This window comes from Palaemon carinicauda, chromosome 17 (assembly GCF_036898095.1).
Source record: "Palaemon carinicauda isolate YSFRI2023 chromosome 17, ASM3689809v2, whole genome shotgun sequence".
NCBI classification, from domain to species: Eukaryota; Metazoa; Arthropoda; class Malacostraca; order Decapoda; family Palaemonidae; genus Palaemon; species Palaemon carinicauda.
In genome coordinates, this window is record NC_090741.1 from 101,578,205 (window position 1) to 101,595,704 (window position 17,500).

Sequence of the window (17,500 nt, forward strand, 5' to 3'; positions counted from 1 at the left end):
TTATTTTCCAAACTGTAGGCATAAAACATTCTTGCAGACATTTTGTGTAAAGTTCAACCATTTTCAGTACTATAAAATCTCCTGTATCGATTATCAAATCAGTTATTAGGCCCTCTCTATGTACTTTTAGATTGCTGTACTTCCCGTATAGATATCTTAAAGTGTTCTAACATAAGATTAATCTATCCATAAGCTTTGAAGAGCTTTCATTTATGCTGAAGTTTTGACACATATGATTTTTATCTATTTGTGAATATCACCAAATATGACTATCTTTTTCACATTGCAAGATAAAGAAACTTGAAAGATAACCATATAATATTCCACTTTGACCAGCTCTTCATTCATTTATTTACATTTTTATTAATTGATTGTCATCTCGGACAGCGATTATTCTGAAGCACGGGCCGTCGTCGGAATGCATGACTTCAGAAAGACATCGGATACAGCCAAGTATCTCAAGATTGATAAGGTAAATTTCGACCATTCTTCTTCTTCCTTTTTCTTCTTAATTATTAAGTAGGCAATACTTCAATCACACTAAACTGTATTACTGAACACAGAGGCTCAATCTCACTTTGAAAAGCTTCCAATAATACCATCCAACTCTAATCCTTCAACAGATAATACTGCATGAGCAGTACAATAACAGAACCACATCAAATGACATTGCCATCATCAAAGTAGCTGATCCTATTCACTTCGACGTCGACAACACCATCTCGCCTATCTGCCTTCCTTTCAATTCTCTTTATAGCTACGACAATGTAAAGGCCACAGTTTGCGGATGGGGAATGACTATTGGGGGTGAGTGTGTTGTTTGTATTATGATGTGACGAAATAGGTAGCTGATCGTAGATTTCCTTTCTATATACTCTGAGATTAACATCCTTTTAGCTGTATATTGGTTACTCCTAAAAGGCATAATCAAATCAGATCAGCTAACAACGACACAAATACATTAACCGCCAAATGAAAAGTCTACTCCATTATAATTTTAAGAAACCTAGAACTGAACAAATCTACTTAATTTTACACCAATTTATGAAATATATTAGCAACACTTATCATGACAGCTTAAAAACCAATATGGGATCATGTTTTGCTCCCACAGCATCGTATTGTAATTCCACAAAAATATATATTGATTATTTTGGATGGTGTTCTAATTAATAACTATTCAAGATTATGGAAGAGAAAGTTTTATTATTTTCCTAGGAGATGATTAAGTACAGTTATCACTGTTAGGGTTGCATACCAATCACAGTATTTTCTGAAACCCTTTAAAACTTAAGAAGAACCTTGTCCTAATATGGACTATGGTTCAGATATCAGACTTAGTTTGTGATGGAAAATAAGGAACATGGAAATGAGATATATAAAAGTGAGGTAAAGTCTTTTTTACTTGGAAACCTCCTAAAGTTTACCCTTCTTCACTTAGATATGGATAACTCGTCCTCACCTGTTCTCCTAGAAGTTGGGATGACAACAGTGACGGTTGAAGAATGCAAGAAGAAATACCCTCATCCTCAAGACATCAGTGATAAGATGATATGTACTGTTTCCAACAACCAGGCACCAGGCATCAGTTGTAGGGTAAGACTGTCGATTCTTAACTCATAACTAACCTACTTCGTAAAAGTCTCAGTTGAGTGTCACCATCATCATCATCATCATCATCATCCGCCATATAGTCCACTGGAGGAATACGGCCTCAAACATATCCTTCTACTTACATTTTTTTGTGTGTGTGTGTTTCTATGCCAGTCCACAACCGCAAACTTTCTTAGTTCGTCAATCCTTCATCTTTTCTTCCTTCTTCTTCTTCTTTTACAATGTCTAGGGACCCATTCTGTTATTGTTAATGTCCATCAATTATCTGTCATTCTCATTTTATGTCCTTCCCATGTCCATTTCCTTATATATCCTGTCCATGTCCATGTTGTTTGAATTTCCTCTACTTTAGTTTGTTCCCGGATCCATGTTGCGATTTTCTGTCTCTTCGTGTTATTCCCATCATTATTCTTTCCAGTGCTCTTTGATCTGTGAGTAGCTGATGTTCTAAGACTTTAGTAGGGTACCAAGTTTCTGATGCATAAGTTAATACTGGTAGGTCCATCTCATTAAATCCTTTTCTTTTTTGAGAAAGTGGCATCTTACTTTTAAAAATTCCAGTAGATTGCAACTTTATAAAATTTTAACAAAGCCTATATTTGTACTTGGGTGTTATGTACTTGGATGATGGATGTCATGAGTTTATAAAGAAAATCCAGCAGATTAAATATTAAAGGATTATCTTCCATTACAGGGAGATTCGGGAGGGCCATTGATGTATCAACAGAAAACTTTTACGGAACAAATCGGAATAGTTTCCTTCGGTATTGAAGGTTGCGGTCCATCTTATCCAGACGTTTACGTACGAGTCACAAGTGAGTTACCTCCAAATCTATTTATTTATTGAAAGTTTCAACGTTATTCAATTTTCTTTCAAAAATATATTAGCAAACATTTTGAAAACTTATCTACTAACATTCTACAAATAAGAAAAAATATTCATGGCAATATTTTCTTTTGTTCCTTTAGGTTACTTGGATTGGATCAGAACCCATATGGATTTGGCATGAATTGGAGAGCTGTTTCAAAGGCAAATCACTACTACTACTGCATTGTCAGCATTGATGAGTTTTGATGGAAATTTTCTGATAAGAAAACTTGATTCTAAGTAATAAATTCTTTAAGGTTTTGATCCGGTTATTTGTCCATAATTACCTAAAAAACATTTAAAATACAACAATCGCAGTGGCATCGGAAAGTTAGCTTTATGAACTTCAGTGTACAAACACATGCGCACACACACACTACACACACACATGTATATATATATATATATATATATATATATATATATATATATATATATATATATATATATATATATATATATATATATATATATATATATATATATATATATATATATATATATATATACATACATATATATACATACACATGTAGACGGATAATGAGACGTCGGAATATGGGTTTTTTTCTCTTTATAACAAAAAGGTTCTTTAGTACACTATTTTGTACACTGCTATCACTCTCTCAAGTACGAGAGCCTTGTCTACTCGAGCGCACAAAGGCAACTAAACTCCCCTCGCTGTCAAAATGCAATCTTGCTACAACATCATGCTAAGTTATAGGTTTTTGTGGAATTCTCATGATTATAGAGTTCATTTACCTTGATGTACAACACATATCTACATACAAGAATTAGGACATTACTCCCCACCCCCAAGATCCTCACTCCGGGAGGAGGTGCGCACTCTCCCTCACTAGTCTAAGATATATGGAGGACACTCCGACCCGGAATAGGCATGGCATGTACTAAAACGAAATGCAACATAAAATATATAAACGTAGAAATCACCCCACAAAAAATAAGACACCCACAAGAAGAAAAATTAAAAATGAAATATTACATATAAAAATGTACACAATACTGTAAGAATAATTCCACTCATTTCTTCTAAAGACCTCTGCAACTAAAATACAGAATACCCAAAGTGAAAAAGAACATAACGACATCAGTTTTACACAACCTCATCAATAACTTCCCTCTGGTTGCAGGCAATACGGGTTTTTCGTGCGGGACTGGGGTAGGAATATATATTCCTTCATCCCTCGATTTTACTTGTCCGGGTTTACAGCACAATTTTGCAACACAACTCACCACCACCGTTTCGCCATTAATTCAAATCATTACTACACTAGCAATTGCAACTATCACCTGGTGACCACTTACCGTTTTCCCGAGAAAATCATTCATCTTCCCACCCTTCTCTTATAACATTAAGTATAAGGTATTCACATCTACACATTCTCTAACATTGCCTATCCTCAAGGCTGAACTTTAATCCCGCAGCCACTTACCATCCGGGAACTGCGCCGGCCCCAGCAACCAGGAATCATATAAATACATGAATAATACAGCATCTGCCTGACGGATCTTAATTGACCTATTTAACTTCTTGATTGTTTTTAGATTCACTAAACAGGTTGTCATACGTATTGCCACACTCAGCAAAATTACCACAACACTTTACATATACATTAAACATCAACATAAGAACACATTGTTATCATCAAGTTTATTTAAAAAAAAAAAAAATGTCAAAAGAAGAAATGAGGTCTGTTCAAACAACAACAAGAGCAAAGGAAAAATAAAAATCATACTCATCAACTCGAGGAATGTCACGTATGCAGTGGTAAGGAGGAACACTTTTGAAAACTACCTCTTCAGGCACCACTTGTATGTGTGCCTGATGATGTTCAGACACTGCGCCATTCATAATGCTTTGTATCATAACTGTGTTAGATTTAACCATCCTTACTTGGTAGGGACACAAATACGCTGGCTCCAGTTTGTGTTTCCCAGGTTGTAATCGTTTCAAATACACACGATCGGCCACAAATACTTTTATCGGTGCGGTTTTGAACTGACCATCATACTTTGAGGTGTGTTTTTCATTAGCTCTTTTCAAAAACCTTTCAGTGGTGTTCATTACTCTCCTCAATATATTTAATGAATATACATGGTATTGCTCAGTTGAATAATTTGGCAATTGTTGCAAATTAATGAGGACCGTATATGGTAACACAGGATCCTGTCCATACACTAAAGAGAAAGGCATGTCCCTGAGCGAAGTATTATATGCAATGTTCAAAGCTAGCTCAGCTGTAGGATGCATGGCGTGCCAATGAAGGGGGTCATCAGCCACTAAGTAACATAAAATTCGCACTACTTCCCTATTTTGCGATTCCACTAAGCCACAGAAAAGTGTTCAATTGTCATCAAGTCCGTGACCGGTTTCACCACCTTATTTATAAACTCGAGAACATTATCACTTATCAATATTTTCGGGCAACCAAACCTAGTAATGAAAGAGCACAGCGCCTGGGTTAAAGAATTCACAGATTTATCTAGCATTGCGTAAGTATGAGTGTACCGAGGAAATGCATACACAAATACACATATATACTTATGTTGTGTTAAACCGGTGGGAAATGGTTCTACCACATCCATGTGCACTCTATAAAATTTAATAGGAATCACAAGCCACTTTCTCGCTTCCACTACAGTGTTCTTATATTCTTTGAAACAGTTACAAGCATAACAACCTTTTATAAAATTCTCTATAGATTTTTTCATTCCTAACTAAAAGAAGGATTCACATGCTCTCCTTAATGTTCTATCAATCCCTAAATGCCCTGCATACGGACTCTCATATACAATGTGGATGGCACAGTTAATTAAAGAGGGAGGAAGAACTACCCGTGCACAAAGTTCCCCTCCCCCCTTCTCGTAAGCACAATATAAGATATCATTTTCTATATAAAAATTCTCACGAGGCACATTCAGAAATGACGGATAACTCTTCGATTCCCCTTTAGTCACTGCTCGCACTCTTTCCATCCTTTCCTCTTTTTTTCTGTCCCTTTAGGACTTTTTTTTATGCCCCAACCTCCCAAGTCAATCAAACTTGCATCATCAGGGCATTCATTCTGAACACCCCTGACCATGTCCTCGGCCACCCACATATATTCACCTTCAACGCTCATCTCTCTCTCTCTCTCTCTCTCTCTCTCCCTTACATCATCAACTCTTTCCCTCTTTCTCTCTCCTCTACTATATTCTGTTTGTTCCTCAGGAGAATTTACATTCCGTTCTCTATTTTTTCTATTTTCATGGGGTCTTCAATATTTTGGTTATGTTCTTCGTTCCTCTTTTGTGCCCTAGTCGTTACTCCTATTACTGCACCTCTAGAGAGAGCATCAGCTACCTTGTTAGCTTTACCTTCTATGTGGTGGAAACCCTTTATATTAAACTATAACAATCTCTCAATCCATCTCGCTTGTCGAGAGGTCAAATAATTTTTATAATACAAATCACGTAAGGGGCGATGATCACTTTGCAACTCAATTGACTGACCTAATAAAAAGAACTGATGCTTCTCAAGAATCCAAAGAATAGCCAAAGCCTCTCTATCGAATGTACTATAATTCTTTTCTGCCCCTTTTAATGCCCGGGAAGCAAAACAAATGGATCACTCTCTGCCTTTATCATCTCGTTCAGAAACTACCCCACCAATAGCTACGCTACTCGCATCTGTTGTCACTAAAAACGGGCGATCAAATCTAGGATATGCGAGTAATTCATTGCTAGTTAAGGCAGCTTTTAAATGGTTAAAGGCCCTTTCTTCTTCCCCTCCCCAATATATTACTTTTTGTTTCTTTAAAGCATCTAGGGGTCTCACTGTCTCTTGACAACCTCACATGAATTTACGGTAATACCCAGCGAACCCAAGGAACCCAGCTACTTCCTTTAAGTTACGTGGCCTGGGAAAATCTCTAATAGCCGCTACTTTACTGGGGCCGGGTTGGATACCTTCTGGTGCTATTACTTGACCTAAAAATTCGACCTGTTTACAGAAAAATTTGCACTTTGACAAATTTATTTTCATACCATTACGTTGCAATGGTTTTAAAACTTCGAATATTATTATTATGTTCTTCGGCCATTTTTCTTGTAATTATGATATCGTCTAAATAAATCAGAACATTATGGCCAATTAAGGGAGACAAAACCACCTTCATTACTCTAGAGAAATGACTTGGAGCATTTTTAATACCAAAAGGAAGAAAATTAAACTGAAATAGTTGGTCGTTAGCTATGAATGCCATTTTAAATTTACTGTCTTCCTGAATGGGTATTTGATAATATCCAGATTTAAAATCAACAGTTGTAAAATATTTACTATCCCGTAATTTCATAAGAAATTCTTTGATCGAGGGCAATGGAAATGCATTATCCTTAGTGAATGCATTCAACTTTCTATAATCAACACACAATCTTACCGAGCCATCCTTTTTCCTATAAGCTACAATTGGAGAAGGCCAGCGGCATTCGCTCTCCTTGATTATCCCTAGTTCCCTTAATTTATTAATTTCCCTTTCTATCTCTCCCTGGAAATGAATGGGTACCTTATAAGGCCTTGACCTAATCGGCTCTGCCTACACAGTATCAATGCTAAAGGGAATTTGATCAATCCTCCCTGGTGGCTCATCTCCAATTGCAATTACATCGGAATAATTATTGAGAATGTCACTAACTACAGGTTGATATTCTGACGGACATAGTTTTCGCGCTTGCATAATCAAATTTTGAGTGCGTTCATCTGTGCAGGCTGAAGTTGTGGCTCCCAACATCCCATTATTAGCAATTTCACATAATTCTAATTCACACACAGAATCACTTCCTAACAAAACTCTTTTATTTGACAAATTAACTATCGTTATATCAGCTCTGTTCTCTTTTATTTCCAATAAGCTCTCTAAAATCATATGGGTCCAATTGTATGGGGTTTACCAACGGCCTTGGTTCCTTATGGAAGAGGGCTGCACAATGTCACTGATATGCTTGTACGTGTCTGGGTAGACAACACTTCTCTCTCAGGTGTAGCTGTTACCTTATCTAAATGTCTCTCTGAGCCCGCAAAAGCACTTACTGTCTCATGACTTTCTATTGGCAAAATGTACCCTCCTGCTTTTACTGTTATTGTCTGAACAACCTAATCTTAGCGAATTCCCCCAGGAGAGGACTTAAGTTGTCTGACGAAAGGCGTGGGTTGTTTTGGATCTTTGTCGTACGACCTGGTGGTCTGCTTAGTCTGCGACATGTTATCAATTCCTGGCTGTTATATAATAATGACTGTTCCCAACACAATTATGCAACACATGCAACATGTAAGACACCAAATATAGATAATCTACTAATATTATTTAATTGTAAATCATAAGCTAGTCAGACCCAAGATGGAAGAAGAGTAAGGTGAGTTACAAGGAGGTCGAGCTTTTAGACCTTGTTGCACATGACGTTGTTTGGTGAACTCCCATAGGCAGGAGTACCATGATCAGTGCCTTCTTCACATCGGTAAGGATAACATCTCTCACACTCACACATTATGGTGAACTGTGTCATTCAAACTGGTTGTTTTAGTAGGTCCAATGGAAAGAAAATGTAGAACTGAATACTGGGGCTTTAAACCCTCTTGGATTACATGTGTCTTTTGTAATACAAGTATTTATATAGCCATGAAAGGGACAGATAATTACAACCTAGAAGAATCGAATTTCATTAAATAATGAAGTATCATTGGTCAGATTTACAAAATTCCTAAAACGATTTATTGAATAAAAATTCTTCTGTAAGTTAAATGTACAATAACAGGAACTAATCAGAAGCCTACTTGATATAAGAAAATCTTTACTGTTTACAAATTTAGGTTTAATTTCACGTTAAAATTGGAAGATGAGAAAGTGACCACGAAAGTTCCTAAGCATTTTCTGGATATTCATCGTTAAGATTTTATTAAATTGACGAAGCACTTTTTACAGCATGTTCCTCAGAATTATTCATATGCCTTTTGCTGTTGTATATACAATATATATATATATATATATATATATATATATATATATATATATATATATATATATATATATCCATATAAGCTACCCTCAATACTAAACATCCATTTACTTCCGTGTTCACCTTCAGGTCCTTGAAGATCTTCTAGTTTTACTTGTTTTTTTTTTTTTTCAGGAGATTACAACCCACAATACTGATTGTAACAGAGCTTTGGAATAAAAAAAAATTCAAATTTAATATAAGTACGGTAAACCTTCAAGGTCTCACTCCATATGCTCGTAACAATGAAGAAATATATAGATAATTTACATTATTTAGAATGGTTTGGGATACATTGATCTGTAGGGCACATGAACCATTAAGAGGATACCTCAGTATACATAAACAATGAGTATTCACCTTAAATAACCAAGGTTTAACAAATAATCACACAACTAAGTTGAAATGCAGGTTGGAAATAATACTAATTGAGGACCACAGTCCTAGACATTGGTTACAAGCTAAAGAATCCCATGGCACACTGACCTACTACATCTTCATTTGAGTACAATTGCCGGGTGACGTGAGGTGACTTGCCTTTGTATGTTTACATATTTGGTGCCAAAGGTGGACACGGAGAACCTGAAATAGATATTTATCAAATCTCTGACTAGTTGCTACAGGTCAGATACCCATGTATCAGGGTTAGAATTGCTAGCTTCCCGGCTAGTACCGTGGTGACGTGTTAACCTTACATGTGCTTGGCATCAGATCGATCCCAGCACAGATCTGTGAGTTCAAACTGTTTACTGGGGAGAGCACTGCTGTGGCTAGGCACCAATTGGGGGTTGGGCTTGTGCAGCTGACGTTCTGATGCGCATCTATTGTGATGATACCGGAACTGAAACCAGACACTTTCATCTTTATCTTCAAATATATATATGTATATATATGTACTGTATATTTATATATACATACATATATATATATATATATATATATATATATATATATATATATATATATATATATATATATATATATATATATATATATACATACACACATATATATGTATATATGAATTAACATACATATTGTATATAGATATTTACACACACACATATATATATATATATATATATATATATATATATATATATATATATATATATATATATACAGGTGTCATGTAAACTTCTCGAAAACAAAATCCTCAAGATCAATTGCTCAAAAAATTATTTCTCGAACTTTCAATTCCTGGAAAGGTAGATTACTCGAAACCAAAGGCTTTCGAGCATTTTGTTTTCGACTCTTAAACATTGGAAATTCTTGTTCTATTACCTTAACTATGGCCATTTCAAAATCAATCATTAATATCAAAGGCTGGAACATAGGCATTTCTTCTTTTAAAGTCACCAGGAACTTCCTATTGGTTACTTCAGTTTCATTAGGTAACAGTGCATATACAAGAGGCATAATTTTACCTGATTTCACGCCATGAATTGTATACAGTTGAGCAAATATCGAGGGAATAGTTTTAAAAGTTCCTCCAGAATACCATTTAAAGGTTTTAAAGGTCACTCATGAATGGCAGGGGCAAGGGACAGTAACATTGCCCTAGCAAGCAGGACAATGCTCTAGAGACTGACCATATATTATATGATCAGCGCCCAAGACTCTTCTCCACCCAAGCTAGGACCAGGGAGGGCCAGGAAGTGGCTGCTGATGACTAAACAGATAGACCTATAGGCTCCCCCAAATCCCCCAACCTTAGCTCACAAGGATGGTAAGGCTGCAGACACTAATTGCGCTAACGAGTCTGAGCAGGACTGGAACCCCAGACTGGCAAGCACCAGGCAGAGACGTTACCAATCAGGCCACAACAACCCTATATCCGATTAAGATATAGATTCTTTTGGGATGCAAAAAACTAATATACGCCCATTTGTGGGACCAGAGTCATAGATAAGAAATGAATCTCCTTTGTTGCTTCTCGTAAATTGTTCAGGGATATCAAGACCGAGAAAACTATTAGGCAAGGCATGGCCAACACTTTTTTTAACGTGTATTGCTGATGGTTACTTTCATATTGTCTACTGAAAAAGGGAGCTTCACAGTTGCAGCACCACTTAATTCCATTGAGGTACATAATACAATATACTGTATTTCGGTGTATCCCGACTATTGGACGCATGTTCTTTCACCTTCTTTACTACTCCAGAAGCTTCAATTCCACAAGCATTTCCTGCATGATTATGATTTCCACTTTGTTTCGTGATGTTACCATCTACAAATATGCAAACTAAATACACATACAAATATTTCTTTGACATTTCACATTTCCAATATATCTTATTGCTCACTGATTTATCTATAATGTAAAGGTAGCCACCAAAACAAAATTTCTTCTTTCCTGTTTTGCTTATGTAAATCTATCTTGATGGTTGGAGGTTTCCAGAAATAATGATGAAAAAGAAACAAAAACTAAAAATAAGGTTCAGAAAAAAAAGTTATTAACGGTTAAGATAATGAATGGTGCTGAATCGGACTTCGAGTAGTTTAAAGGAGGAATATCGGTTTTCGAGCAATCTGTCTTTCTAGGAATAGATAGTTCGAAGAATAATTTTTCGAGCAATTGTTTTCTCGAGTATTTGGATCCTTAGACTGGCCAGACAGTAATGCATTGGATTCCTCTCTTTGGCTACAGCTCATTTTTTCTTTGCCTACACATACACCGAATGGTCTGGCCTATTCTTTACAGATTCTCGTCTTTCCTCATACACCTGACAACAATGAGATTACCAAAAACTTCTTCACCCAAAGGGCTAATTACTGTACTGTAATTGCTCAGTGTACTTTCCTCTTGGTAAGTGTAGAAAAGACTCTTTAGTTATGGTAAGCAGCTCCTCTAGGAGAAGGGCACTCCAAAATGAAACCATTGTTCTCTAGTCTTGGGTAGTGCCATAGCTTCTGTACCATGGTCTTCCACTGTCTTGGGTTAGAATTCTCTTGCTTGAGGGTACACTCGGGCACACTATTCTATCTTATTTTTTTTCTTCCTCTTGTTCTTTTGAAATGGTGTGTTGGGCAGGCTTAATAGAAGGGCCATGGATGCCTGGTGGTTTATCAAGAGGTTGTCTTTTCCTTATCTGATTCTTTTTCTTCTCAAACCATCCTTACTGTCCTCCCTTCAGTTGAAGTGGCTATCCTGGAGGGTATATAGCCTTGCATGGTGTATCGGCTCCTCCATGTTGACAAGTTTTTCCGACATTTTTTCTATAGTCTATGGGTTTGATCAATCAATTTAATCATATTTCTGTACATATTGTTTTTGTTATAATTCATGTTAATCTAGTTTTTAAGTATGATATCTCTTTTTTCTTACCATTAATTCTTATGATGTCAGGAGACTTTAAGCGAAATCCGGGAACAGTACGTCCTAGACTTCGTCAATGTCGTCAATTGTATTACAATATTCGTGGTCTTCATGCAAATATTCAAGACATTACAGTTGCGTCCAGACAGTGATATTCTTTTGTGCACAGAAACTTTAGTTTCTAATATGAGGCACTCATCTGAGCTCCTTATTATTGGTTTTAAGAAGCCAATAATGTTGAAACGTGATGCCATCCCTAGGGCCAGGGGAATGACGGTGTATATTAGGACTGAGTACCCTGCTTCTCATAAGTCCTGCTATGAATGTGGATGTCATGAGATTCAGGTAATGAAAGTTTATGGCAGGCATAACAACTTCAATCTATGTTCGATCTACCGGAATCCAGACATGGAGGATTCTATCTTCGATTGTCTTCTTATCATTATGGCTAGGATACAAGAAGATGATAGAAAGGCTTCTTTTGTCTTTGTTGGTGATTTCAATGCTTACTATAGGGAGTGGTTAAGTCTGTTTCTTCTACCGATCGCCATGGCTTAAAGAGCTTTAGACTTTGCCTCTGAATCAGGCTGTGAGCAAATCATAAGTGAAGCTACTCATGGGTCTTGTAATTACTTGGACCTCATATACACTGACTCCCCTGGCGTTATAACAAGTAAGGTTGGTTCTCCAGTCGGGACATCTGATTATGCCTTGATTTCATTAGCAGTGAAGACTGAGCAGCCTGTCCCTGATGTATCATACTAATGTAAAATTTATATGAAATCTCAAGCAGACATGATCTTTTGGGCTTGAATTGGTCACAATTATATAGTACTGTTTTCCCTTTGAATGAGAATCTAGTCAACATAATTGATAGGCGTATCCCTTCTCGTGTGCTAAGGTACTGAGTGAAGGACAAACCGTGGTTCAGTGATGATTGTAAACGTGCTTATTTAGAGAACCAGGAGGCCTATCATCATTGGAAGGGTAACAGATCAGATTTGACCTAGAATAACTATACTTAGCTTAAAGCTTTTGCTCAGAGAGTTTATGCTTCAACTGAAAAGGAATACAATTTAACCATAAAAGAAACCCTTTCTGGTACAACTCAGGAACATAAATGGTGGTCTAACCTTAAATCTGCACTCTTTAGTGTAGATGCAACAGTTCCTCCTTTACTTAAACCAGATGGCTCAGTCACTCACTGTCTAAAGGAAAAGCCAACACTTTTGGCTGATGCGTTTGACAGTAAACAGAGTAATGAAAAACTCGAACTTCCTGATTCCTGTTTTCCTGAGACTAAACTAACTAGTTTAGCTTTTCGATCTTGTGAAATTAAAGCTCTGTTGGTGGACCTTGATGCTCATGGATGTGTAGACCCAAATAGTAATTTTCCTTTGTTTTTTATAAAGACTGCAGATTTCTTAGCTCAAAAGTTATCTGTTCTTTTGAGGAAGCTAGCAAGAAGAGGAGCTTTTAGCACTTGCTGGAAAATTGGTAATGTTACTCGTCTATGTAAATGTGTTTGTGGTAGCTCAAGTCCAACTGATTACCGCCCAATTTCCATAACTCCCATGTTATCTAAAGTTTTTGAACGTCTTCTGGCAAAACGTCTTAAAAGGTTTGCTGAAGGTAATCATCTATTCCCTAGTTTGTAATTAGGTTTTCGTAAAGGCCTTGGAGCATGTGATGCCCTTCTTACAATCTCCAATGCTGTACAGAAATCCCTTGATTGTGGTCAGGAAGTTCGTATGATTGGCCTTGATTTTAGTGCTTTCTTCGCATTATTATTGAATTTTTAAGTAACCGATCTCAAAGAGTTGTTGTTGATAGGCACCATAGTGAGTATAGGAATGTGATATCTGGTGTTCCACAGGCTAGTGTTCTTGGGCAATTACTTTTCATGCTATATACCCATGACATGGGGTTTGGCCTTAAAAAAAACAAAAAAACAAGCTTGTTGCATATGCAGATGATGCTACTCTCTTTGCATCAATTCCATCCCCTGAATGTAGACCTGGGGTTGGTGAATCCCTTAATAGAGATCTAGCTAAAATTAGTGCATGGTGCAAGTTATGGGGTATGATGTTGAATCCTCAAAGTATGATTTTAAGTAGGTCAAGGAAAGTGGCTCCTCAACATCTGGATCTCAGCATTGATATTTTTTCTTTAACTTTGTATGATTCTTTTAAAATTTTAGGCGTGATTCTCGACAGCAAATTTACTTTTGAGTAACACATAAGTTTGTCTTCTTCAATTGCACAAAAAATCTGCTTATTGAGAAAATCCTTTAAGATTTTCGGCGATCTATCTATTCTGAAGAAGTGTTTTAATTCTTTCATTGTACCTTGTTTGGAGTATTGTTCTTGTATCTGGTCTTCAGATGCTGATTCTCATCTTAATTTGCTCGAGAGAAACTTATGGTCTATTAAATTTCTTATTCCTGATTTAGATATCAATCTTTGGCACCACCGTTCAATTAGCCCATTATGCATATTGCATAAGATTTTTCATAATTCTGACCATCCTTTACGTTCATATCTTCCAGGACAGTTCCATCCTGTTCGTAATACTAGGCAGGCAGTTAATTCTAATAGTCAGGCCTTGTCCATCATGAGGCTCAATACTACACAGTATTCTAGTAGTTTTATTTCAGCTGTGTCCAAGTTGTTGAATGATCTTCTAAATCGGGTATTTGAATCAGTAGAACTTCAAAACTTCAAAGTTGCAGCAAATGTCTTTTTGTTGAACAGGCTGACATAAGTCTTGTTATAGTTTATATATGACATATCTGTTTTGCGTTGTTACTGTGTTTAGAACGATTTATGGTCAATTTTTTCTCATCATTTATTTATTTCCTTGTTTCCTTTCCTCACTGGGCTTTTTTCCCCGTTGGAGCCCTTGTGTTTATAGCATCTTGCTTCTCCAACTAGGGTTGTAGCTTGGCTAGTAATAATGATAATAATAGTTCACCTGAAATCATATATATATATATATATATATATATATATATATATATATATATATATCTTTATATATATATATATATATATATATATATATATATATATATGTGTGTGTGTGTGTGTGTGTGTGTGTCGTAAGTAAGCCTTAGGATTCTTATAATGTATTAGCTTACTTAAGTTAGCTTTTAAGTTCCTCTTTCATTTCTGAAGGCTGTTAAGTTCATTGTTAATTCGCCTTCTTGTTATTAGGGATCTCCTCACTCCAGTGGTATTTTTGTGTAGTCTTATTGACTAATCCTTCCTGTTTCTCCCCTCCATATTTTGGCTCTGCTTAGTTGACTTGAAACCTGATTTCCAAGCTGCAGGCAGTTGGTATCTGCACCCTAACTTTTGAGCCTGCTATCTCTCTCGGATTTACAGCAAGTTTCTGAGAAAATATATATCTTTAGCTGGCAGTTTTTCCAGACCTGCGCCATTTTATTATTGCCTCTAGTGCAGTACTTGCTAGAGAGCCTCTCTTGGCGACAGTAAGGCGTGTCATCCATTTATTGTATAAAGTATTGAACAAGAGTACTGGGATCACGGCGTCCATGATCATGAACAAGATGACTAGGATCACGGCTGCGCTGCAGTAGTCAGATGAATTTTCTGATAGAGCTCTATAGTAATTGTATTGAGATTTGCTGTCCTCTGCCTTTATTGGAGTGCTTATGGGAGGAGACCTTCATCGTCTCATCATCATCCTTTAAAGTGTAAAATTCAGGTTATTCCTTTCTTTTGGTTATTTTTTATTCCTCTCTGGGCCCCCTTTCTTCCTTCAGAGGTTGAATGTTTTGCCTAATCATTTGGGTACATGTTGAGTAGGTGATTTTGTGATTTAATGTTAATGAAGATGTCTAGTTATAACTTTCTGTATTTTATTGAATTATAATATATATTGGATTTTTTCATTGTTTTGCTATCCCCCTTGAGTTATTCTTGTGCTGCATTAACCTGGGCTTGCTTCCACCTTAGTGGATTGCTGCCTTTTGAACACCTAAATTTGTGGTATTTTGATTATTTACGGTCCTGTAGACCTAGTGTGTGTTGTGGTCCAACGAGGCCATTACAATATATATATATATATATATATATATATATATATATATATATATATATATATATATATATATAAATATACATATATATATATATATATATATATATATATATATATGTATATATACATGGCCATTTTACCCCTATGATTAATTTTCCCCGGTAGTTAAATAAATATGCTGGCTGCTAAAATATGTAAAACTAAAACAACCATTAATGTGACCTGTCGCCGAGTAAGGAAAACATTAATTTTCACTCTTCTCTTCAAGCAGCTGGAAATTGTGTAAAACATAGGTTGTTATTTCTGAGAAAGGCGGCTGGTCTTTTGAAAATTATCTGGCCTCAATCGGCAGACCAGACTTGTGTTGTTGATAACTGGTTATTGACACTTCTTAACAACTGAGCAAGAACATTCTAGATCCCAAAACTATGGAGAAGAGCTAAATTTGTCCCCTTACTAAAGCCTGGCAAAGGCCCAATGATCCGAAATAGCTATCGGCCAGTATCTCTCTTGTACATCTTATACAATCTGAACCAACGGCTGATGATGGCCCACATATCTCCCACAGTCAAACAACTGACACCACATCAGGCTTGTTTCAGGGCAGGAAGATCCTACTGTTCTCAGGTACTTAGCATTACTCAGTATATTAAGAATTGTTTTGAGCTTGGAAAAATCACAGGGGCAGTATTTGCTGACCTAAAATCAACCTATGACACCGTGAACCACAGGTAGTGTCTTTTGAAACTTCCCAGACATGTCCTTCCACATGTGTCTGTTTATGGTCTTCCTGTGCCAGATCACGCCCTAAAACTTCCATAGTTCGTCGATCCATCGTCTTCTCTTCCTTCCTCTGCTTCTTTTACAATCTCTAAGGACCCATTCTGTTATTCTTAATATCCAACTATGGTCTCTCATTCTCATTATATGCCCTGTCCATGTCCATCTTTCTATTGACAAGTTGTTAGAAGATCCTCTACTTTAGTTTGCTCTCGTATCCATGTTGCTCTTTTTCTGTCTCTTAGTGTAATTTCCGTCATTATTCTTTCCATACCTCTTTGAGTTGTAACTAGCTTATGTTCTAAGGCTTTAGTAAGGCTCCAAGTTTCTAATCCATAAGTTAATATTGGTAGGACCATCTCATTAGACACTTTTCTTTTTAGAAAAAGTGGCCTTTACGTTTCATAATCTCATTTTGGTTACCAAATGCTCTCCATCCCATGCACATCCTATTAATTTCGGTCTCGTGTCCTGGGGAAACACTAATTGTCTGTCCTAAGTACGTATATTCATTAACAGTCTCCATAGTCTCGTCCATAACTCTCTTTTGTTGCCTCAGGATTTTCATTGAACATTATCTTAGTTTTACTCATATTCATTTTTAGTCCTACATTTCTGCTTTCTCTATTCAAATCTTCCATCATCTTTTGTAATTCCTCCGATGATTCAATAAACACAACTATGTCATCTGTAAATCTTAGGTTGTTGAGGTATTCCTCTTAAATATTAATTCCTATATTTTCCCAATTTAAATTCTTAAACATTTCTTTTAGACATGCTGCGAATAATTTAGGAGAGATGGG

The 17,500-nt window shown here is 36.3% G+C and overlaps 3 protein-coding genes across 3 annotated transcripts in view; all 3 read left to right on the forward strand.

The window, feature by feature from the left end:
* LOC137656483 (micronuclear linker histone polyprotein-like) overlaps positions 1-836 on the forward strand; it is a 34,797-nt gene extending 33,961 nt beyond the window's left edge. The window contains exons 19-20 of the mRNA XM_068390658.1: positions 388-472; positions 624-836. Of these exons, the coding sequence (XP_068246759.1) occupies positions 388-472; positions 624-836 (298 nt within the window). The remainder of the gene's footprint in view (positions 1-387; positions 473-623) is intronic.
* A 534-nt stretch (positions 837-1,370) lies between these two features.
* LOC137656150 (venom protease-like) lies at positions 1,371-2,694 on the forward strand. Its single transcript, XM_068390324.1, has 3 exons — positions 1,371-1,596; positions 2,309-2,429; positions 2,584-2,694. Exons 1-3 carry the CDS (start codon positions 1,444-1,446, stop codon positions 2,622-2,624), a joined length of 315 nt encoding a protein of 104 aa, XP_068246425.1. The 5' UTR covers positions 1,371-1,443; the 3' UTR covers positions 2,625-2,694.
* A 5,076-nt stretch (positions 2,695-7,770) lies between these two features.
* Positions 7,771-17,500, forward strand: part of LOC137656484 (uncharacterized) — a 15,214-nt gene continuing 5,484 nt past the window's right edge. Inside the window, exon 1 of the mRNA XM_068390659.1 lies at positions 7,771-7,809. Within this exon, the coding sequence (XP_068246760.1) occupies positions 7,771-7,809 (39 nt within the window). The remainder of the gene's footprint in view (positions 7,810-17,500) is intronic.